Below are 24,480 nucleotides of genomic sequence, written 5' to 3'. Positions count from 1 at the left end.
TTGTGAGATTCCTCCCTTTTGTTTTGTGTCTGGTTCATTTCACTAACCAATAGTATTTATTGTATAAAATTATGCTACAGATGTTTTTTAATCTATCACAGTGTTAGTGGCTATATTAGTTGCTTCTTGTTTCTTACTATTGTAAGCAATAGTATCATGATTTTTCTCAAATATCCCTTGATATGTCCTCTAGAAACAGGTACAAGAGTGTCTTCGGTTTCAGAGTTCATAACCCTTTACATGCTATGACTCCCCTTAACAATTTTTTTACAACTCTAGCACATTGAAAATAACTCATCTTTTTCTCCATATTAATTAACTGAGAATTGTTGATAAGGAACATAATTAACATTGAGAGAACATACAACTTCACTATTTGGTGGCTGAATGACTACTAAGCATAGTTGCTCTAATTGCCTATCTATATAGGTCACAGGAGTATCCGTAGACAAGGAGATATGACCACATGAAATACAGCAGTAGTCCTAATACCTGCTGTAATTTCAAAGTGGTAATCAGCTTACATATTCTTGTAAGATATTTGCAACAACTATAATGTAAAATATTGTGACATTTTGTGGATAGGGTCACGGTTATTGCTCTCAACATTGTGACTGCTTGCCTGTATTGACAAATTCATAATTGAAAAACAAATGCTGAATGTCAGTCAAACATGTAATGTCTTCCTAACCATCCACATTAATGGATTCATGAAATTAAACTATGAGATTCATTGGAGATCAGATTAGGAAACCCTGTTCTAGGATATGAATCTAGCAGTGTAGTTAATAGGACATTCATTCATCTGCTTGACCCTACAGTAAAATGCCAAACCATTTTCCGAATGGGTGTAGTAATACCCACGCCTGTCAGTACCAAGAGTTTTCTTTATGACAGCATTTGGTAATGTATGATATTTGCTAATGTGGTGGTTATAAAATGGTATTTTGCTTTTTATTAGAAATGCATAATTTATTGACATGTTAACCCATATATGCCTGAGGTTGCAATTTTTCGAATTTGAAAAATCAGACCTTGGCAATGACCTTGAGCAGCAGGATGTTTAGCCTTCCAATGCAAAACAAATGTAAAGAAATCTTGCTTCCATTTATGTACCTCTCCATCCCATTTTCACCATTCTGCCCTCTGTAGGAAACTTTCAGGATTTTTTTTTTTTTTTTTTGAGATGGATTCTCGCTCTGGAGTCAGTGGTGACTCCCGGGCTGGAGTCAGTGGTGCTATCTCACTGCAAGCTCCGCCCCCCGGGTTCATGCCATTCTCCTGCCTCAGCCTCCCAAGTAGCTGGGACTACAGGCGTCCGCCACCGCGCCCGGCTAGTTTTTTGTATTTTTAGTAGAGACGGGGTTTCACCGTGTTAGCCAGGATGGTCTCAATCTCCTGACCTCGTGATCCACCCGCCTCGGCCTGCCAAAGTGCTGGGATTACAGGCGTGAGCCACCGCGCCCGGCGGAGGATTTTTTAATGTAAATGCAAAGAAACACACACACAATATTTCACAAATTCCTTTTTTTCCCCACTCAAAATTCAATAATCTTAAAACAATACTTAATATATGCTGGAGATATTTCAGTCTATACCTAAAAAGCATCTTCATTCTGAAAGCTTCATAATTTTTTATTATGTAAATTAACCATAGTTTATTTCTATCAATTTCTATAGATGGAATCTTGGGTTGAATTTACTCTTTTGCTATTATAAATAATACTGTTATGAATGAATTTGTACATGTAGTGGGATTGTTTGGTCAACAAATAAAATTCTATTGGAATTTTAAAATAATTATTGCTAAATATACATGATAAGATTACACCCAGTTTGTACGAATGTTTCCTTATAGCCACATGGAGTGTGTAGAAGTTTTATAAAAATTTTGCCAATCAGATTGGTAAGAAAAAGTAGTTCATTTTGCTTTTCCATTGAATTGATTGTTATTGTGACTGAACATCTTTGTATACATTTACTGCTATTTCTGTTTGTGCTACTGTGCATGCCTGCTTATGTCTTTTGCTTGATTTCCATTTGGGTTGTATGTTCCTGTTTAACCAATTCATAGATATTCTTTGTGAAATATGGAGACTTATTCTTTACTTATTCTTTATTAGCTATGTATTTCATATGTTCTAAGTTTATCTTTTCAATCTTATTTATGTCTTTTTAAAATTTATTTTTAATTGATAAAAATTTTATATATTTAGAGTGTAAAATATGATGTTTTGAAATATATATATAGCTGAATAACTAAATTGAGCTGATTAATAAATGTATTACTTCACATTCCTCTCATTTTTTGTTGTGAGAACACTAAAATCTTCTGTCTTAGCAATTTTCAAGAATACATTAACTATAGGCCCCATGTTGTAAACTGGATCTCTTGAATTTATCTCTACTAACTGAAACTTTGTATCTTTTGACCAGCATTTTCCCAATCACCCACACCCAGCCCCTGGTAACTACCATTCTACTCTCCACTTCTATGAGTTCAACTGTGTTAGATTCCACATGTAAGTGAGATTATGTGGTATCTATTTTTCTGTGTCTGGCTTATTTAACTTCACATAACATCCTCCAGGTTTATCCTAGTTATTGCAGATGATAAAGTTTCCTTCTTTTAAAAGCTGAATAGCATTCTAATTTTTATATATACCATATTTTCCTTATTCATTCGTCTGTGGATGGACAATTTGTTTGATTTCATATTTTGGCTTTGTGAATAACGCTATAATGAAGAAGGGAAGGCAGGTATCTCTTTGCTTTTTGACACACTGATTTCATTTCCTTTGGATACACACTCAGAAGTGGGATTGCTGGATCATATGATTGCCCTATTTTTAGGTTTTTTTTTCAACCTCCATACTGTTTTATACAGTGACTGCACCATTCTACCTTCTCACCAGCAATATACAAGGTTTCCCTTATTTCCACATTCTTGCTAACACTTACCTTTGTCTTCTCGATAACAGCCATTTTAACAAGTGTGAAGTGATAGCTTATTGTGGTCTTAATTTATGTTCCTCAATGATTAGTGATGTTGAGCATTTTTTTTAAACATGTATGTTGTCCATTTGTATGTCTTCTCCTGAGAATTGCCTATTCAGATTCTTCGCTTATTTTTCAATTGGGTTGTTTCCTTGTTGATGAGTTGTTTGAGTTCCTTATATGTTTTGAATATTAACCTCTTATCAGATGTATGATTTATAAATATTTTCTCCCATTCTATAGATTGTCTCCTTATAATTGTTTCCTTTGCTATGCAAAAAGAAACATTTTAGTCTGATGTAATTCCTTTTGTCTGTTTGCGATTGTTGCCTGTGCTTAGGGATTAAAACTTGTTGCCCAGGCCAAGATCTTGGAGCTTATCACTTATGTTTTCTTCTAGTAGTTTCATACATTCAGCATACATTCAGGTCTTACAATTAAGTTCTTAATCCATTTTGAGTTAATTTTTGTGTATGGTATGAGGTGATTTTCCTCTTTTGTAAATGGATATCCTAACATCATTTACTGAAGAGACTCTGCTTTCTTCCATTGTGTGTTCTTGTCAATCTTTTTTGACCATAATAGCTTGAATTTATTTTTGACTCTCTACTCTGTTCCACTGGTCTATTTATTTTGAAGTCAGCTAGTGCAATGCCTCCCGCTTTGTTCTTTTGCTTTGGCTATTTAGGGTCTTTCGTGGTTTCACATGGACTTTAGGATGTTTTTAATATATCTGTGAAAAATCTCATCAGAATGTTGATATATTACATTGAATCTGTACATTGCTTTGGCTCGTGCAGCCATTTTAACAATATGAATTCTTCCAATTCATGAACATGGGACATCTTTCCATTTATTTGAGTCTTATTTTATTTCATCAATATTTTATTTTATAGGATTCAGTATATAGGTTTTCACCTCCTTAGTTCAATTTATTCCTAAATATTTTTTTTTTTTTTTTGTCTCCAAGTCAGGTCTTTATTGAAAGTGGCAGGGGCCTCTCAATGTTCTATGAAAACTAACATATTAACCTCAGAATATTTAAGGAAACAAGTAAATTCAGTTTTCTTAAAAAACAAAACATTCTGGATGACACAAGTACTTATGAGCAGACAGAGTACCTGATCCAACACCACAAGGCAAATCTATGGCCATCATGGGCCCTGGGAGGATAGCGGCCAGGGCACTCCTGTGGGGGCTGTCCTGTTGCCTCTCCCCACCGCATGGGAGGAGGAGGCAGAGCTGCCCTGATAGTTGCTCTGCGCCTTGGTCTGAGCGGCCATAGGGCTATGTGAGTCTGCAGAAGACCCAGGCATAGCTCATGAGGACCACGCTGGCTGCTGGAGCCCCCGTGAGCTCTATTGCTGGGCCAGGAGAGGAAGGAGGGCAGGGGACATGTGGAACAGCATTCCCTGACGTGCAGAACAGCACACTGCAGGGGTGGAAGGAGACGGTGACCTGGCATGTGAGGCCCACAGGATCTGACATGTCCCTGCAGGCACGAAACAGCACGGGGCACCTTCCAAGTCAGCACAGTTCTTGTGGAGCTCAGAACAAAAACAAAGGACCTTCTGTCCCCTATCTGAACAGCAGCGCGCTTCAGCGGGTGGATGTCAGGTGGTTTCTGTTGTGTGAAAACCTCTGCACTCGCTCCACCAGATGCACCATCAGCTTGTCTGAGATGCCGGAGCAGGACTCCTCGGCCAGGCTGAAGGCGTTCTCCAGCTCCTCCAGAGCACCCACGCTCTGCTTGTGCTTCTCTTTGAGCTCTCCGAAGACAGGCCGGACCAGCGTGGACAGGCACTGGGACCTTGGTTGCCTCTTGACAGGCTCTGTGGGCTTCTGTGAGCTGTGCAGGGCCGTCCCCTTGTGAAGCTTGCTGTGTGGACTTGGCCGGATGGTGGGGGGAAACGTCCAGATGGGGCCCTGCTCCCCGTCCTCCGCCTCGCCATCAATGTCAGAGTCCTCGGAGCTGGACTCCTCGCCATGCCCCTCGGACTTCCAGCGCTTATAGCGGTCGATGAGCTCCGTGAGGAAGGAGGTCTTCTTGGTGTAGCGTGTGATGAACTTGTGCTTCAGGAGCTCTTTGGCCGTGGGCCGGAATCGGGGGTCCTTGTTGAGGCAGGCCTCCACGAACTCTTTGAAGGGCTTGCTGTGCTGGCCCTCCAGTGTGGGAGGGCTGTTCTTGGGAATCAGGAACAGGACACGCATGGGGTGGAGGTCAGAGTTTGGAGGCTCCCCCTTGGCCAGCTCGATGGCCGTGATCCCCAGGGACCAGATGTCGGCCTTGAAATCATAGGCTGACTGCTTGATGACTTCAGGCGCCATCCAGAAGGGGGTGCCCACGAACGTGTTCCTCTTAATCTGTGTGTCTGTGAGCTGCCCTGCTACCCCAAAGTCCACCAGCTTCACATCCCCCTGCTCCGAGAGTAGCACGTTGGCAGCTTTGATGTCTCGGTGGATCTTGCGTTCAGAGTGCAGATAATCCAGGCCCTTCAGAATTTCCCGCAGGATCGTGGCAATGTACGTCTCCTCCAGGGGACCTGGTTTAAGCAAGTCCAGTGCCGAGCCGCCCCCCAGGTACTCCATGATGATCCATAGCTTCGTGCTCTTTAGGTAGGAGCCAAAGTAGCGGATGATGTAGGGGCTGTCGCACTGGCTGAGGACGGTGATCTCCTGCTGGATGTCCTCAATCTCATCCTCGGCCTCCTCCAAGTCGATGATCTTGATGGCCACCACCTCCTTGGTGTGGTTATCGATGCCCTTGTAGACCTCCCCAAACGAGCCCTTGCCGATGCGGTCGAGCTTGGTGAAGAGCTCTTCAGGGTCCACTCGAGAATGCTGGTTGGCAAATTCCCGGAGGTGAGCCATGGCCGGGCCGCCTCAGACCCTCCGCCGACAGCCCCAAGAGGCGTCTGGATCCCGCGGAGAGGCGTGGAGCCGGCTCGCTGGCCCCTGCGGCGTCAGTCCACTACGAGGGACAGCAGGAGCGGTCGGCGCCCAGTTCAGTCATCTGAGACCGAGCTCCGGGGCGGCGTGCTGGAGGGGGGCCCCAGGAGACCCCCAGGCCATCCGGGCCCCGCCACGCCCGGGCATAACGCCCAGGCTCCCGGGCGCTCCTATTCCTAAATATGTTTTGGTAGCTATTGCAAATGGAATTATTTTACTGATTTCTATTTTTGTTTTTTGTATGTTGATTTTGTATCCTGCAACTTTATTGAGTTTATATAACAGGATTTTTTTTTTTTTTTTTTTTTTTGAGACAGAGTCTCGCTCTGTCACCCAGGCTGGAGTGCGGTGGCGCAATCTCAGCTCACTGCAAGCTCCACCTTCCGGGTTCATGCCATTCTCCTGCCTCAGTCTCCTGAGTAGCTGGGACTACAGGCACTTGCAACCATGCCTGGCTAATTTTTTGTGTTTTTAGTAGAGACGGGGTTTCACCATGGATCTAACAGCATTTTTATGGGATTTTAAGGGGTTCTATATATAAGATTGTATTATCTGCAAAGAGGAAAATTTCAGCTTCTTTCTTTACAATTTGAGTGCCTTTTCTTTATTTTGCCTAATTGCTCTAGTTAGGACTTTAGGTGATATGTTGAATAGAAGTGGTTATTTTCCTTGTCTTACTCTTGATCTTAGAAGTAAAGCTTTCAACTTTTCACTGTTGAGTATGTTAGCTATGAGTTTGTCATATATGGCCTTTATTGTGTTTAATTACATTCTTTATATTAGTTGTCAGTTGAGAGTATTTTTTATCATAAAAGGATGTTGAATTTTGTTTAATGCTGTTATTACATCTATTCACATGATTGCATGGTTTTTGTCTTTTATTCTTTTAATGTGGTATATCATATTTGTAGATTTGCATATGTCAAACCATCCTTGCATCTCTGGGGAAAACCACACTTAATCATGGTAAACGATCTTTTTAATGTGCTGTTGAATTATGTTTACTAGTATTTTATTAAGGATTTTTGCATGTATGTTCATCAGGGATATTGACCTAAGGTTTATTTTCTTATAGTGTCCTTGTCTGGCTTTGGTATCAAGATAATGCTTGCCCTGTATAATTAGTTTGAAAGTATTCCCTCTTTGTGAGATTTTTTGGAAGAGTTTTAGAAGGATGGTAGTAATTCTTGTTTAAATATTTGGTAGAATTCAGCAGTGAAGCCATAAGGTCCTGGACTTTTCTTTTATAAGAGACTTTTTATTTAAAGATATAGGGTCTTTCCCTGTTGCCAAGGCTGGAGTGCAGTGGCATGATCATAACTTACTGCAGCCTTGAACTCCTGGGCTCAAGCAATCTTCCTGCCTTACCCTCCCAAGTAGCTGTTACTACAGGCATGCACCACCACACTTGGTTAATTTTAAAAAAAATTACAAATAGGGTCTTGCTATGTTGCCTAGGCTAGTCTCAAACTCTTTGCTTCGATCCTCCTGGCTTGGCTTCCCAAAGTTCTGGAATTACAGGCATAAGCATTGCACCTGGCCAACATGGGTTCAGTTTTTTGTTTTGTTTGTTTGTTTGTTTGTTTGTTTGAGATGGAGTCTCGCTCTGTTGCCAGGCTGTAGTGCAGTGGTGCAGTCTGGGGTCTCTGCAACCTCTGCCTCCTGGGTTCAAGTGATTCTCCTGCCTCAGCCTCCCATGTAGTTGGGGCTGCAGGTGCATGCCACCACACCCAGCTAACTTTTTGTATTTTTAGTAGAGATGGGATTTCACCATGTTGGCCAGGATGGTTTCGATCTCTTGACCTCGTCATCTACCTGCCTCAGCCTTCCAAAGTGCTGGGATTACAGACGTGAGCCACAGTTTTTATTACTAATGTAATACCCTTGCTCATATTGTTCTGCTCAGATTTTATATTTTTATGATTCAGTCTTGGTAAGTTGTATATGTCTAGAAATTTGTTTCTTCTAGGTTATCCAATTGGTTGTCATGTAATTATACATAGTAGATTCTTAGGATTGTTCGTATTTTTGCAGTATCATTTGTAATGCTTCCTTTTTTATTTCTGATTTTGTTTGAGTCTTCTCTACTTTTTCTTAATTAGTCTAGCAAAAGGTTTGTCAGTTTTGTTTATCTTTTCAAAAATCAGCTCAGTTTTCTTTTTTCTTGTTTATTTCTGCTCTGAGCTTTATTATTTCCTTGCTTTCTTTTCTTCTAGTTCCCTGAGGTGTAGCCTTAGGTTTTAAATTTGAAATTCTTCTTTAAATTTCCCAATTAGAGCTTTATTTGCTGCATCCTATAAATTTTCATATGTTACTGTGTCAATTTTCATTTGTCTCAAGACATTCTAAAAATTTCCCTCTTAATATCTTGTTCAGAAGCACACTGTTTAGTTTACATGTATTTGTGAATTTTCTGAAATGCCTCCTGTTATTGATTTTTAGACTCATTCCATTGTGGTTATAAAAGGTAGCTATATGATTTCAATCTTTAATTTGTTAAGACTTGTTTTGTGGCCTAACATATGAGTATCCTGGAGAATGTTCCTTGTGAGCTTGAGAAGAATGTGTATTCCACTGCTGCTAGATGCAATGTGCTGTATATATCCATTAGGTCCATTTGATCTAAAGTGTAGTTTAAGTCTGATGTTTTCTTTTTGATTTTTTGTCTGGATGAGCTATCCTTTGCTGAAAAAGGAGTATTGAAGACTCCAACTATTATTGTATTGCAGTCTCTCTCCCCCTTTAGATCTATTAATATTGCTTTATACAGTTAGGTGCTCTAATGTTGGATGCATAAATATTTATAACTTTATACAGTTAGGTGCTCTAATGTTGGATGCATAAATATTTGTATCCTGTTAAGCAATGGACACCTTTATCATTATGAAATAATCTTATTTGTCTCTTCTTTACCGTTTTTGGCTTACTGTCTATTTTATCTGATATAAATATCGCTATCCCTGCTCTCTTTTGCCTTACATTTGCACATAATATCCTTTCCCATCTTTTTATTTTCAGTCTTTATGTGTCTTTAAAGGTGAAGTAAGTCTCCTGTAGGCAGTATATAGTTGAGTCTGTGTTTTAAATACATTCTGCCACTCTATTCCTTTTGATTGGAGAATTTAATCCATTTACATTCAAGGTGATTATTGGTAGGTAAGCACTTACTACTGTTATTTCATTATTTTTTTTTTTTTCTGGTTGTTTTGTAGACCCTTTGTTCCTTCTCTTCTGTTTTCCTTTGTGATTAGGTTATGTTTTCAGTTGTTTGCTTTGATTTTGGGTATCTACTATAGGTTGTAACTTTATGAATACCATGAGGCTTACATAAAACATCTTATGGTTGTAACAGCATATTCTAAGCTGATAGCAACTTAACTTTGATCGCATACAAAAAGTCTACACTTTTACTGTGTCTCTCTTATGGTTTATATTTTTGATGTAACAATTTACAATCTTTTATATTGTGTATCCCTTGACAAATTATTGCAGTTATTATTTTAAATATAATTTTTCTTTTAACATTCATACTAAAGATGTAAGTGATTTAAACATCACCATTACAGTATTAAAGTATTCTGAATTTGACTATGTATTTACTTTTACCAGTGAGTTTTAAACTTTCATTTTTTTAATGTTACTGATTACCATTCTTTTCTTTCAACTTGAAGAATTCCCTTTCGTATTTCTCATAAAACAGGTCTGGTGGTGATGAATTCCCTCAGCTTTTGTTTGTTTGGGAAAGTTTTTATCTCCACTTCAGTTTTGAAAGACATATTTTTAAAGTATGGTATTCTTGTTTGGTATTATTTTTCTTCAGTACCTTGAATATATTGTCCCATTCTCTCCAAGCCTGTGAGGTTTCAACTAAGAAATTTGCTGATAAATTAGAACTCCTTATTTGCTTCATTTCTCTTGCTACTTTCAGAATCCTCTCTTTGTCTTTGATTACTGACAGTTTGATTACAGTATGTCTTGGTGTATAGTCTTATTTGGATTTTGAAGACCTTCTACCTTATTTGGATTTTAATCTGATTTTGAAGACCTTCTACCTTCCTCTACCTGGATATATATAACTTTCCCCAGATTTGAGAGGTTTTCTGCTATTATTCCTTTAAGTAAGTTTCTACTCCTTTGTCTCTGTCTTCTCTTTTTTGAACTCAAATATTTGCTCTTTTGATACTGCCCCATAAACCTTGTAGTCCTTTTTCATTCCTTTCCTTTTTTCCTCATTTGAGTACATATTTTCCAATAGCCTGTCTTCAGTTTCACAGTTTCTTTCTTTTGCTTATCTGCTTGATTGATTCTGCTGTTGACCTTCTCTTTCATTTTTTGTTTCATTTCATTCATTGTAATTTTCACCTCTAGAATTTGTTTAATTTGTTAAAATAATTCCAACCTCTTTGTTAAGTTTCTTGTCTTAGTTGTTCATTGTTTTCCAGATATCACTTAATTGTGTTTTGGTATTTTTTTAAGTTCACTGAGTTTCCTTAAAACAATCATTTCACATTTTTGTCAGGCAGATTGTAAATCTCTATTTCATTAGAGCTGGCTTTTGGTGTTTTATTTTGTTCTTTCGGTGGGGTCATGTTTCCATTATTGTTCTTGATGCTTGTAACCATGTGTTGCTGTCTATAAATTTAAAAGAGTAGTAAATTATTCTAATTTTTGCAGACTGACTGTCTTTGAAAGCCCTTCACCAGTCAGATCATCTAGAGATTTCTGACAGGTTGCCCACAGGCAGGTTTGTTACTGTATTCCTTGAGCAGTCTGGTCTAATGCCTAGATCAGCAGGTGGGCAACCCTGGCACTTGGGTCTACAGAACGGGGCCTAATGTGTGTCCCTGGAAATCAGCCTGAAATCTGGATCCACAGAGGCTAGACTTATGCTGCATAGGCCTAGAGTACCAGCTTCTGCAAGGGTGGGCCTGGGGCCTCAGTTTATGGGGGCCAGCCAGCCACTAGGGTCTACTGGGTGGCCTGGACCCTAGGCCTGGTAGGGATCTACTTTACTGCTTTACTGGTCCAGCCTGTGTTTAAGTCCAAGGCAAACTCCAGTCCTTACTTCCTCTTTTTTCTTCTCCCAAATAGAGGGTATCTCCCTTTGCCTGGGATTGGGAGTGATGTGTGTAATGCAATATTGTCCTTCCTACCCTCTTCAATGTATCTTATTTCTGTGCTACATTCAGTTGCTATAATCTTTCACCAAGTTTCTTTAGCTCTTATGAAGATATTTTCTTATGTGGATTATTGTTTAAATTGATGTTTTTGCAGGGAGCAAATACAGGAAAGTCCTGTTCTGCCCTATGACTGCTAAGAGCTCCTGAATATTGTGTCTTTGTATAAACAAATTATTTGTATTTTTAATGTGGTTGAATTTATTTATATATTCATATACAAATCTGGTTCCTTAAACCAGATCTAGAAATCTCAATCATATATAATCATATTGCATATATATAATCATATTATGATTATATATGATTGAGATTTCTATATCTTATTTAAGAAATTTTCCCTATTCTTAGGTCATAAAGCTATTTTTCTAATCATCTCGTACAATGTTATAGTTTTACTTTTATAAAATCCAATTAATTTGGAACTGATTTTTGTGTGTGATATAAAATGATGAGTCCAATTTTATTTTTTCCCATATGGATACACAATTAATTGTTTTTAGAGGAATTATTATGCAACTTTCAAACTTTATAATGAAATTTCAAGCCATTACAATATGATAATGCTTGTAAATATAATTCTAAGTTATACTAATAGATTCTTGGAGATGAAAGCTATCCATAAACTGATGTTCCAAATCATAATAAAACTTTGAAAAACTGCTCTTTAATTGGTTTCGCTTTTATTTGTTGAATATGATAGCGTATGTGATGGTATAAGATATCTGGAGGGCACATCATTCACATATAGATCAACAAATCTATTCGTGTTAATTAGAAAGTAGAGACTAATAGGTAATTGAGGAGAATGAATATCTGTCAACATTTTTTGAAGTTTTTTAAATTTAAATTATTGATTGCATTAGTTTTAAAGAGGTAAAGATTATCCAGAAGATCATCATAAAATAATAGCCAGCGTTTCTATACCTACTCATTTTTCAATCTTCTTCTCAAGAGTCATGCACTTTTATTTTATTTAACTGTTTCTTCTGGTATGTATCTCCATAATTATAAATAGTAGGCTTCATGAGGGCAGAGAAATTGATTTTATTATATTTTGTTTCTCCCTCAGCACCTTTAAAAATGCCTAGCATATAGCAAACACCATGACATATTTGTTGAATGACTACATGCTATTATATCTTGATCTGTTAATTTAGACGTTATCTCTTGACTTCCTGTCATGGGAGATAAGGATTTAGCACACCTGAACTCACTTACTATCCCATATCTACACTTTCCCCTGTCTTCAAGATTTTGTCATTTCATAATCTTTAGTTGAATCAACATTCTTGTTTTGTAAGGATTATTACTGCTGAAGCAAATACTATAACATTTCTTACACAAGGTTTTATACAAGCAAATTACTGCACTTTTTCCTTTGCTCACTTTACTACAAGAAGCATTAGGCCGGGCATGGTGATTCACGCCTGTAATCCCAGCACTCTGGGAGGCCAAGGCGGGTGGATCACAAGGTCAACACATCGAGACCACAGTGAAACCTGGTCTCTACTAAAAATACAAAAAATTAGCCGGGTGCGGTGGCGGGTTCCTGTAGTCCCAGCTACTTAGGAGGCTGAGGCAGGAGAATGGCATGAATCTGGGAGGCAGAGCTTGCAGTGAGCCGAGATTGCCCCACTGCACTCCAGCCTGGGCGACAGAGCGAGACTCCGTCTCAAAAAAAAAAAAAAAAAAAAAAGAAGCATTAGTAGGTCTTTCCAAACACTACAAAAATTAAAATATCTCTATACATCATTTTCTACATAGTCAAATACATCAAATACTTTATAAATGCCAGTTCTTTTTTTTTTTTTTTTTTTGGAAACATCACCCATGCACTCTTTTGCTGTCTTGCTTCAGTGCAAACTGAGAGAACTTTGCTCCTGGTACCTTTAGACTTCCTTTTGTCTCTCTTCTCTGATGGATTTCCTATTTTTGGTCTCTCTTCTTTCATGGTTTAAACCCTAATTTTAGTGTAGCATATCTTCCAATACTTCCTCAGAAAAGATGTACAGGAAGTAAAATATATGAGAACTTGCATGCTTGAAGATGCCTACATTCCATTCTCCCACCTAATTTATATTTTGGCAGGATATAAAATTCCAATTTAGAAGTCATTTCTTCAAAATTTTAAAGGTCTTATTTAATCCCTTGTCTTCTAATTTTAAGCATTGCTCTTGATTTAAAGATGACATTCTGGGTTAGGCATGGTGGCTCACACCTGTAATCCCAGCATGTTGGTAAGCTGAGGCAGGTGGCTTGCTTTAGCTAAGGAGTTTGAGACAACCTGCACAAGATGGTGAAACCCCATCTCTACAAAAACAAACAAACAAATAACAACAACAAAAACCCCACAAACATTAGCCAGGCATAGTGGTGCATGACTGTTGTCCCAGCTATATGGGAGGCTGCGGCAGCAGGATGGCTTGAGCCCAGGAGTTTGAGGCTGGAGGGAAATAAGATCATGCTACTGAACTCCAGCTTGGGCAACAGAGCCAGATCCTGTCAAAGAAAAAGGCATTCTGATATTCTGGTTCTTAATCTTTTATATGTGACTCTTTTAGGACCTTATTTCCATTCTTGGCATAATGAAATTTCACTCATTGGCCTTGGTATGGGTGTTTTGTTTTGTTTGAGACATAGTCTCACTCTGTTACCCAGGCTGGAGTGCAGTGGCGCGATCTCGGCTCACTGAAACCTCCACCTCCCAGGTTCAAGTGATTCTCCTGTCTCAGCCTCCCAAGTAGCTGGGACTATCAGCACCCACCACCACGCCTGGCAAATTTTTTTTGTAGTTTTAGTAGAGATGGGGTTTGGCCACGTTGGCCAGGCCAGTCTTAAACTCCTGACCTCAGGTGATCCACCCACCTTGGCCTCCCAAAGTTCTGAGAGGCATGAGCCACCATGCCTGGTCCTGGGTCTTTTTTTTTTAAAAAAAACATGAATTATTCTGCATACTCCATGAAACCCTTCAACCTGAAGTCAAATTATTCAGTTCTGGAGAATTTTTTTATACCACTTCCTCGATCATTTTCTCTCCTCATTTTTCTCTGCTTTGTGGATCTTCTATTACACTACCTTTCTCCCAATTTACTCTCTAATGTACTTGATTTTTTTCTCATTTATTTAAATATATTTATCCTTATTTATTTTAAATATTTTAAAACTGTTTAGTTTTAGTAAAATACACGCAACATAACATTTGCCATCTTAACCATCTTTAAGTGTGCAGTTCAGTAGTATTGAATACGTTTTCACTGTTGTACGACCAATCTCCAGAATTCTTTTCATCGTGCAAAACTAAAACTCTACCTGCATTTAAAAGCTTCTGATTGTCCCCTCCCCACAGCTCATGAAACCCACCATTCCACTTTCTGTTCCTATAACTTTGACTATTCCGGGTACTTCACATAAGTGGAATAATAAAGTATTCCTGCTTTTGTGATTGACTTATTTCACTGTGCATAATGTTAATGTTGTCAGGCTTTACCTATGTTTGTACATGTGGCAAGATTTCTTCTCTGTTTACGACTAAATGATATTCCATTGTGTGTGTATGTCACATTCTGTTTATCCAGTCATTCCTCAATTGATATTGGGTTGCATCAACCTTTTAGATATCGTGAGTAATGCTACTGTGAATTTGGGCGTACACCTATCTCCTTGAGACTGCTTTCAGTGCTTTTGGGACTATATCTAAGAGTAGAATTGCTGGATATGGTAATCATTTGAGGAACCACCACACTGTTTTCCATAGTGACCACACCATGTCACATTCTCAACAGTGCCTCTCAAATTTCTCTACATCCTTACCAACATTTATTATTCTCTGTGTGAATTGTTTATGGTAGCCACCTTAATGGGCATGAAATGGTGTCTCATTGTAATTTTGGTTTGTATTTCTCTAATGATTCATGATATTTAAAATCTTTTCATGTGCTCTTGGCCATTTGTATGTCTTCTAGAAGGATCTATTCAAATCCTGTGCCCATTTTTTAATTGCATTGTTTGGGTTATTTTGTTTTTGTTCTTTTTAGAAATTCTATGTGTATTCTTATATTTTCATCTTATCAGATATATAATTTGCAAATACTGTCTCCCAATTTGTAAGTTGCAGTCTGACTCTGTTGATTGTGTCCTTCAGTGTGCAGTTTTCTTTTGTTATTTTGATGTTCAACTTACCTATTTTTTTGTGTTGCCAAATCCAGTGTCATGAAGCTTCTTTCTATGTTTTCTTCTACGAATTTCGTAGTTTGTCTGTATCAGCTTCAGTGCCTAAAGCTTATATTGTTTATTCCACTTATTCTATTTTTAGTTTCTAAGAGCTCTCTCATTTTTTATTTTTTGTAGAAGTTCATTATTTGATAGATGAGTATCCTCTTATTTTTCTACTATTACTAATCTTTTAAAAATTGCTCCACATAATATTGTTTCTGTTTTCTGTGAATCTTGCCACCCACAATTGTTAGCTTCTTTCTTTCATATAAAAATCTGTCCTCAATTGTTTGCCAATACTTTGTTGTACATATATATTTAAGAAATTTAAGGCACCAAATAGTTGCTGATTAGAAGCAGCTCAATGGCATGGCCAGAGCTTGTCAACTGTTGGCTCTAACTTAATTGAGGATGAATGAGTTTTATATGGAGGTAGGGCTGGCTGCCAAAGTGTATCTTGCAGCTTGAGCTTTTTTCCCTGACTCTGGTGAGTTTCTCCAGTTAATGGTCCTCTAAGGTTGATCACAGGGAATGATATATACTTGTCCATCCATGCAGGCCAAGCACAGGGAAGCTGAGAGTCTCAGCACTTAGCTTGTGAACTTTCACTTAATTCCTCTGTACAGTAGACTCTTCTACTTCCAGAGTATCTGTGAATTCAGATTAAGAGATTTCTCATTTAATTTCTCCACTTGAAGCAATTTCAAGTGTGCTGTTTGGGCAGAAGATTGGATGCTGAACCAGAAAGATTAGGAAGAAGAAGTGAAGTTCCTTGTATAGACATTCAACCCATGTCCATGTTTTCAGCCCATATCTCATTCTTTCCTCCTGAGATACCTACTAATCCACTCATTGCTTCTGAGGTCCTAAGGCATGGATAGGCTTTGCTTTGCACTTAGTATTTACCTGTCACTACTTTGCTATCTCTTCCATCCACTTTACATAATCAAAAAAAATTATTGATATTACCTATAATTAGCCTGTATGAGTTTTTGCCATTTTACTTTTTACATTTATTTTTAATTGTGTTCCAGAACAATTATTTGATATTAAATAATTAAAACAAAATTTATATACACATGAATTCAATTTAAATTCCTTGTTAAAACTTTCAGGAGTCATTTTTATAATTGAAATCAGCCTCTTTAGGTTCTGTACATTACTTGCCAGTCATAATCTTACTAATTTCTCTACATTAATGGCTGATACCTTGTGCCAAGTAATATGTCTACTTAGGGATATTACTGTTTTAATTTAAGTCTTGTTACAGGATTCAGTCATTTAATAAATTAACATATTCTGTGTCTTAATGTGACAAACTTAAATACTCAGTCAATTATTCAATTCATGTCCTTTGACACTTAAAGTTAAAAACAAATTTTTTGTTGGTAGGTTTTAGCAAATTTTCACAAAAATCTATTTCTTCAAGGTTTAAGAAACTATATTAGCTCTTTTAGTAACTTTGGTGCTTTGGATAGCTGTAATGTTTTGTTGAATTCAAAATGGTTTCAAAATGTGTTTATTTTAATTCATAGGGAAATGCTGCTTCACAAGTTATACTTGGAAAAGGTAAATTAATAATTTTCCTGTGACTTTTTTCAATGTACATCAAGATACAGAGGGGCATCTCTGCTTCTTCACAGCTTCACTTCTGGCTCTCAGCACGCTTTCTTCAGTGTCTCCTTTGATTTGCTGAGCCTAGTCTGCTCTGGGCTTTAAAAAAAGAGATAATTTCAATTGTTAAATTGAAGCTAAAAATAAAAATAAAAGAAGATCTGATTAAAGACCCATGAATAAAGTTTATCTGTTTTAATGCTGCACCCTGAGATCAAAACACTGAAACCATTGCAAATTTCGTAGTTTCTAAATAAAAGACTTGAATTCAAAATTATATATATAATTTTGGATCCGGAAGTCTACAGGAATGCTATGCCGGCCAAGTGCAGTGGCTCACGCCTGTAATGTCAGCACTTGGGGAGGCTGAGTCGGGCAGATCAAGAGGCAGATCGAGACCATCCTGGCCAAAATGATGAAACCCTGTCTCTACTAAAAATATAAAAATTAGCTGGGCATGGTGGTGTGTGCCTGTAGTCCCAGCTACTCAGGAGGCTGAGGCAGGAGAATCGCTTGAACCAGGGAGTCAGAGGTTGTAGTGAGCTGAGATTGTGCCACTACACTCCAATCTGGCAATAGAGCAAGACTGTCTCAACAAAAAAAAAAAAGAAAAAAGAATAGTATGCCACATTACTTGGCAAATATAAAATAAGGCTCTAGAACCACTGACTGTGGGGAGTAATTAGATGTCTTACTGAAACACATTTGTTGCACTAGATCTTTCAAGTTTTTATTTCCCTTTCTGTTGTCTAAGCCATCCCCTGCTATAAGAATATGTCCATCAATAGCAGATTTTAAGTAAAGAATCTAGCTAATTTCTGTTGTAACTTCACAATCTCTAAAGAATCTATGAACAAATTTATCAAAGTAATTTTGAAATTTCTGAACACTCTAATATGCATAGAAATTATTATTAAATTCTCCTATGTGTATGAAATGTGTCTCTGTGTGGACCTCCATAAATGTATGAAGCCTGGATTATCTCAGTAAATATTTTCCCAAAAATAGACTTTGATATTTAACTTTCCCTTTATCATTTTACGTATCTCAATAACTTGTTATTTAACAATATAAGGTGTGTTTGACATGTGTGTCTTCTAGGCACAGAGGAACAAAGCGACTTTGGATTGGGTGATGCCCATCAGAGTGATGGATTAAACTTGGAAAGAGATATAGTCAGCCAAACCACAGAAACACAGGAAAAATCTCAGGAAGAACTTCCAATGACAAATAATGGTGTTTCTAAAGAAATATGGTTAGATTTTGAAGATTTCTGTGTTTGTTTTCAGTAAGTATCCCAATGGGATCAATCTGACTATGTCGTAGTGGTTAAACCCTGAGCTGCATTAGTATACAAAGTCACATTAGGATTTATTGTTGCATATTTAATGTAGTGGTTATACAACCTCTTAATTCTTAGCATCATTCAAAATAAGCCAATAACAGCCTAGTATTGGTATAATATCAAATAAACGTTATAAAAGGGAAAATAAGTATATTGATTATTCATATAACACATTAATAGCCAAACCAATTTAGGCCAGTTTCCACTTCTCCTCAAAGGCTTGTTTCTTAATTAAAATGAAGAAATTTTATTCACAGGAATCATTCTTGTCCCTTTAGGGCAACTGACCCAATACTGTTGTTATTTTTTAACTTTCTTCTTACAATTATTTGATTATAAGAAACTTAACATGTAGTATTAATCTTTAAACTTAACATGTAGTATTAACCTATAATGACAATAACCTGTTAAAAATGTCTTTTTTTCAGAAATATATATATTTTCCACAAGTCAAGTTCGTATTGCCTTAACTTTCAAAAATCAGAATTTAAGGTAAATATATTAGAATCTTTTCTATTCTCTTTAAATTTTTGGTAGAATCACACCAGTGGGAAACATCTTCAAATTTCTCAAAACATTTCTAAACTTGTAACATAATTATATTTTTAAAAATTATTTTTTAGAGTCTCCCACTAACCCTTATCCAAACAATAAGGAAAATTCCACTAGCTCATAACCACAAATGTGATCCATCTGACTGTGTTGAATCCTGGCCTGAATTATTACACAAATACACATTAAGAAAAATTTGATTTATGAAAAAAATGAAGGACATGCACAAATAAATTCACTAGATTTGGTTTCAGTTAGTATTTATGCTTCCTAAAACATAAGGACACCCCACCATTATGCCTGCATTTTTTCCCCCATATTATCCCTCTGCCTGGAGTTTCTACCCTTTCATCCCTGTTATCCTCTTTGCTCTTGTTCAGCTAATGCCTAGAAATCCTTCAGAATAGCATAGATGCCCTTGACACTGTGAGGCTTCCCTTCCCTTGCCATGGAGTCTTGGTTAAGAGGCTCAGCTTCACCAGCCAGGCCAACATGGCGAAACCCCATCTCTACTAAAAATACAAAAATTAGCCAGGCATGTTGGCGTGTGCCTGTAATCCCAGCTACTCAGGAGACTGAGGCAGGAGAATTGCTTGAACCTGGCAGGCAGAGGCTGCAGTGAGCTGACATTGCACCACTGCACTCCAGCCTGGGCAACAGAGTGAGACTCCATCTCAAAAAAAAAAAAAAAAAAAGGCTCAGCTTCATGCCCTCTGTATGCTCTATGTTCCCCTGGCATTTGCCTCCCACCCTCCCAACTTTCTGATTGCTTCCCTGTGCCCGTCCTTCCCCCTACTTACTGTTAGCATGATTAGAAGGGCTGTATCCTTTTGTTTACCACTTATAAGAACATTCCTGCCATGAGGTAGGAACTGAATTTAAAAATTGTCAATTAAGGTAATTAACAAACCACATATTGAGCAGAATTTTAAGAAAAACTATGGCACATATTCTGGGAAACTAAACTGTACTAACATTTACATATTGTCCTTTCATAGGACAAGGCCACCCAAGCGCCTAATAATAATCCCACACCTCCATGAGCAGTATGCAGAGGTGGGGGAAGTAAGAAGTCCTTGAAACTTTTCCATTGCACTTGTAACAGATGAAAATGGGCAGAGAAACCTTTTGGTCAGACCTCAAGAGCTGCTCTGTTGCTGGCTCCCTACTATGAAAATAAGAATAGTGACTGGGGGAAAGAAATCCTTCACCTAGTCCTAGAGTATGTGAAAACACCTAGAGGAATACTTTGACTTTATACAGATAACACAACAATTAATTGGGAATAGTTGAACCCAGAGTATGATATCAGCATAATACAGTCTACAGTTTAAATTTAGGCATATTTCCATATTTAACCTATTGCCAATGTTGAAATGACAATGGTTTACAGATGTTGTAGGCCCTTAGGTTCTTTATTGCATTTACTCCTCATAGCAAACCCTGTGAAAGAGATATTATTCATCAAATGCTCATCAGCACTCGCCATCCGAGAAATGCAAATCAAAACCACAATGAGATGCCATCTCACACCAGTTAGAATGGCAATCTTTAAAAAGTTAGGAAACAACAGGTGCTGGAGAGGATGTGGAGAAATAGGAACACTTTTACACTGTTGGTGGGATTGTAAACTAGTTCAACCATTGTGGAAAACAGTGTGGCGATTCCTCAAGGATCTAGAACTAGAAATACCATTTGACCCAGCCATCCCATTACTGGGGATATACCCAAAGGATTATAAGTCATGCTGCTATAAAGACACATGCACACGTATGTTTATTGCAGCACTATTCACAATAGCAAAGACTTGGAATCAACCCAAATGTCCATCAGTGACAGACTGGATTAAGAAAATGTGGCACATATACACCATGGAATACTATGCAGCCATAAAAAAGGATGAGTTTATGTCCTTTGTAGGGACATGGATACAGCTGGAAACCATCATTCTCAGCAAACTATTGCAAGAACAGAAAACCAAATACTTCATGTTCTCACTCATAGGTGGGAATTGAACAATGAGATCACTTGGACACAGGAAGGGGAGCATCACACACTGAGTCTTATTGTGGGGAGGGGGTAAAGGGGAGGGATAGCATTAGGAGATATACCTAATGTAAATGATGAGTTAATGGGTGCAGCACACCAACATGGCACATGTATACATATGCAACAAATCTGCACTTTGTGCACATGTACCCTAGAACTTAAAGTATAATAATAAAAAAAGAGATATTATTACCATCATTTTACATCTAAGGAAAATGAAGCAGATCAAATGTGAAATAACACATGTAAAACACATAGAAGAATGCCTATTGGTAAGTGATAATAAATGTTGGCTGTCATTTACTAAAGACAGTTGCATAGTAGCTTTTGGTACACATAACCATCCTAATTTAAAAGTGTATGTGGTAAACTGGTCAACTGTTCTTTATTCTGATCTTATTCTTATGAGGTGATGATAAGCACAGAATTTTTTTTCTCTTTTAAATGTCTCAGCTTGGTGAAATAAAATTATGACATTTCTTTTTATTTGCCTGAATTTTTTTTTAAATTAATGGTGTGAAAAAATAACTTTCTTGGAAGGCATTGGAATATAATCTTATTGGCATTTAGTATGGTCTGAAAGGAAGGATCAGCTGTGGTCTGAGGCCAGACACTCCAGACCTTAGTGGCCTGCTGAGCTGGGGACACAGAGCCCGAAGCCTGTCCTCAGCACAATCCACAGATGTTCCCTTGGTGTTCAGGGAGAAGTTAGAGCAGGGTCATTTCAAAGGTGCCATGAGCTGACACCAGGGCAGAGGCCCCTGTATGGCCTTTAGGGACACCCCACCCCTCAATTCTCAGGTCCTTGAAAATGACAGAAAATGAGCTCCAGGCAGAAACTCCTCCTCAGGCATGCATGCCAGGCTCACAAGTCCAAGGGTCTTTCATATTTTCAGATAGTGTATATTTGAAACAACACTCTCTATCATCAACCTGTCACAGCTGACGGGAAACAAATAAAATAAAGTGCCAAATGAAAACAAATGGAAAATAGGGAGAGGAGTAATCATTTAAGTCATGATTACATTGTATCAAGCATTTCTAGCACTCTTTGTTATACTTGATTAAATAACAAGGCTTCCTTTTTCATAGCATTGCTACATATTTGTCTCTCATATATTAACTGGTTTTTAAATACTGTGGTAGAATATGAAAAACTTTTAAAGTATAGTATATTTCAATTAAGTTAATTGAATACGTTTAGCGTGTGCCATCCCTCACAATTATGTTGAAGCACTGAGAACTTGAAAGGCAATAATAATGTATTAGACAAGAGTGCCAGCCTTAGAGTCAGGCAGATGGCTATATCTACTTTTTTCTTGCATCTTTGCTACTACAAACTCTGTGACCTTTGGTAAATAGCTTACCTTTTCTGTGTAATTAGATACATTAATGTATCTAAATAATATATTATTAAGTATTATTAAGTACTATCAATGTGTAATTAGATACATTGATAGTACTCATATAGGATGAACTGAAATTATATACATGTAACCTTTATGTAACTATCTTTTAAGGGAAGTTTTGATTTTACTAAGCACTTTATTCCATCTCCAAAACAAAAACCCACAGCCCACTGTGTCAGCAAGCAGTGGGTATTGAGTTAGTCCGTTCTCATACTGTTGTAAAGAACTATCTGAGACTGGATAATTTATGTAGAAAAGAGATTTAATTGCCTCACAGTTCCACAGGCTGTACAGAAAGCATGGCTGGGAGGCCTCAGGAAATTTACAGTCATGGTGGAAGGCGATGGGGAAGCAAACATGTCTTACCATGGCAGAACAGGAGAGAGAGAGAGAGACAGCAAAGGGGGAAGTGCCACATGCTTTCAAACAACCACATCTCCTGAGAACTTCATCGCTAGAAAAGCAAGGGATAAGTCTGCTCCCCTGATTCAATCACTTCCCACCAAGCCCCTCCTTCAACATGTGGGGATTACAATCCAACATGAGATTTGGGTGGAAACACAGAGCCAAACCACGGCAGGTGTGTATCTGAAGCTCCTGTGGAAAGAAGGAAGAGAGAGCTTATTTTATGCACCACCCTGTAAAATAACTTAAGACATCCAATTGGCCATTCCCATTATCTGCCACAGTTACTTACTCTGTGGCCTTCCTGCCCATCAAAGACCCATGCTTGAGTACTACTCTGCCCTGGGCTCAGTCTCTTCTCTTTCTTATTTCTGGAACAAGTGTATCCCTTTTCTTTCCTCATAGAGGAGAGCTCTGCCTCTCTCTGATTTGGCGGCTAGTCTAACACAGCGCTGCAATTTCCACAGGAGGTTGCCAACATTCACACAGTATAATTTTCTTCATATAATTAGATTCATAAAGTGTTTATTTTGACACTGTTTCCTGTAAATTTTAGATGTTATACTATGTTTTCATTACAAGTGAAAATAATAGCATTGATCAACTGATATTAAGTATGACAACTGCTCTAATTTCTTGCAGTTTTCAGAAGAACGAGTGTCCTACTATCTATTTGTAGATAGTCTAAAACCTATTGAACTACTGGTTTGCTTTTCTGCATTGGTACGCTGGGGGGAGTATGGAGGTAAGAGGACTCTGAGAAAATGATAGCCTTAAAGCCCAGATCATGCTCAGGCTAGGGAACATGCAATAATAAGATTTTTAGAGGCCAGGTGTGGTGGCTCACACCTGTAATCCCAGCACTTTGAGAGGCTGAGGTGGGTGGATCACCTGAAGTCAGGAGTTCTAGGCCAGCCTGGCCAGCATGGTGAAACCCCATCTCCACTAAAAATAACAAAACTTAGCAGGGCGTGACGGCAGGCGCCTGTAATCCCAGCTACTCAGGAGGCTGAGGCAGGAGAATCGCTTGAACCCAGGAGGCAGAGGTTGCAGTGAGCTGAGATCGTGCCATTGCACTCCAACCTGGGCAACAAGAGCAAAACTCTGTCTCAAAAAAAATTTTTTTTAAATTTAAAAAGATTTTTAGAAGACCATGGATGAAGGAACTTCCTCCCTTTCCAGAGTTTCTCCAGAGTCCCACTGGACCACCTACACCACCTCCTCTGATGCTCTTACTCTGCAGACACCAGGGATTATGCTCACTCCTGCCACCCGCACCTCTTCTGGTTGTACTAATCTGTTCACTTTTTTGGTGTACTTAGTCAATCTGTTGTTGCTGTCGTTGTTGACCTACAAATGTCATCGTTCTTAATTATTTCAACATCTACTGAAAAACAATTTGTTTTCGATTTGACGTTCCAACAATCTTTTCCTCTATCCAACAATCTTTTCCTCTATACCACCTTGATCTCCTACTTTCATGGTTACTCTGTAGACTTTAAGGTTACTTTTTTTTTTTTTTTTTTTTTGGTGCATCATCTGAATCATCTCATTTCAAGCACCCGACTTCCCCCCTCACTGCTTGACTCTCTAGTTCACTCTACAGAACTCCCACTCCTACAATTTTGGAAATACTGGGACTTTCATTACTCTCTACCCTGCCACTTTTTTTTCTGTCCATCACAGAGATACCCTGCACACATTTGCTCTTTTTACCCCCTCATCTAATTTTCCTGGAAAAACTTCACTATTGGTTAAACTTGATGCT

The 24,480-nt window shown here is 38.1% G+C and overlaps 2 protein-coding genes across 2 annotated transcripts in view; one reads left to right on the top strand and one right to left on the bottom strand.

Annotated features, from left to right (window-relative positions):
- ADGB (androglobin) overlaps positions 1–24,480 on the top strand; it is a 245,122-nt gene that overhangs the window by 123,813 nt on the left and 96,829 nt on the right. Inside the window, exons 14-17 of the mRNA XM_033235138.1 lie at positions 16,874–16,907; positions 18,054–18,240; positions 18,726–18,789; positions 23,355–23,457. Of these exons, the coding sequence (XP_033091029.1) occupies positions 16,874–16,907; positions 18,054–18,240; positions 18,726–18,789; positions 23,355–23,457 (388 nt within the window). The remainder of the gene's footprint in view (positions 1–16,873; positions 16,908–18,053; positions 18,241–18,725; positions 18,790–23,354; positions 23,458–24,480) is intronic.
- Positions 3,943–6,110, bottom strand: LOC117097314 (serine/threonine-protein kinase 25-like). Its single transcript, XM_033235136.1, has one exon. It carries the CDS (start codon positions 5,866–5,868, stop codon positions 4,597–4,599), a length of 1,272 nt encoding a protein of 423 aa, XP_033091027.1. The 5' UTR covers positions 5,869–6,110; the 3' UTR covers positions 3,943–4,596.

Source organism: Trachypithecus francoisi, unplaced genomic scaffold, assembly GCF_009764315.1.
Source record: "Trachypithecus francoisi isolate TF-2019V2 unplaced genomic scaffold, Tfra_2.0 Lachesis_group15, whole genome shotgun sequence".
Taxonomy (NCBI): Eukaryota; Metazoa; Chordata; class Mammalia; order Primates; family Cercopithecidae; genus Trachypithecus; species Trachypithecus francoisi.
The sequence above is the reverse complement of the archived record's forward strand: the minus strand, read 5'-3'. Positions and strand labels throughout refer to the sequence as shown.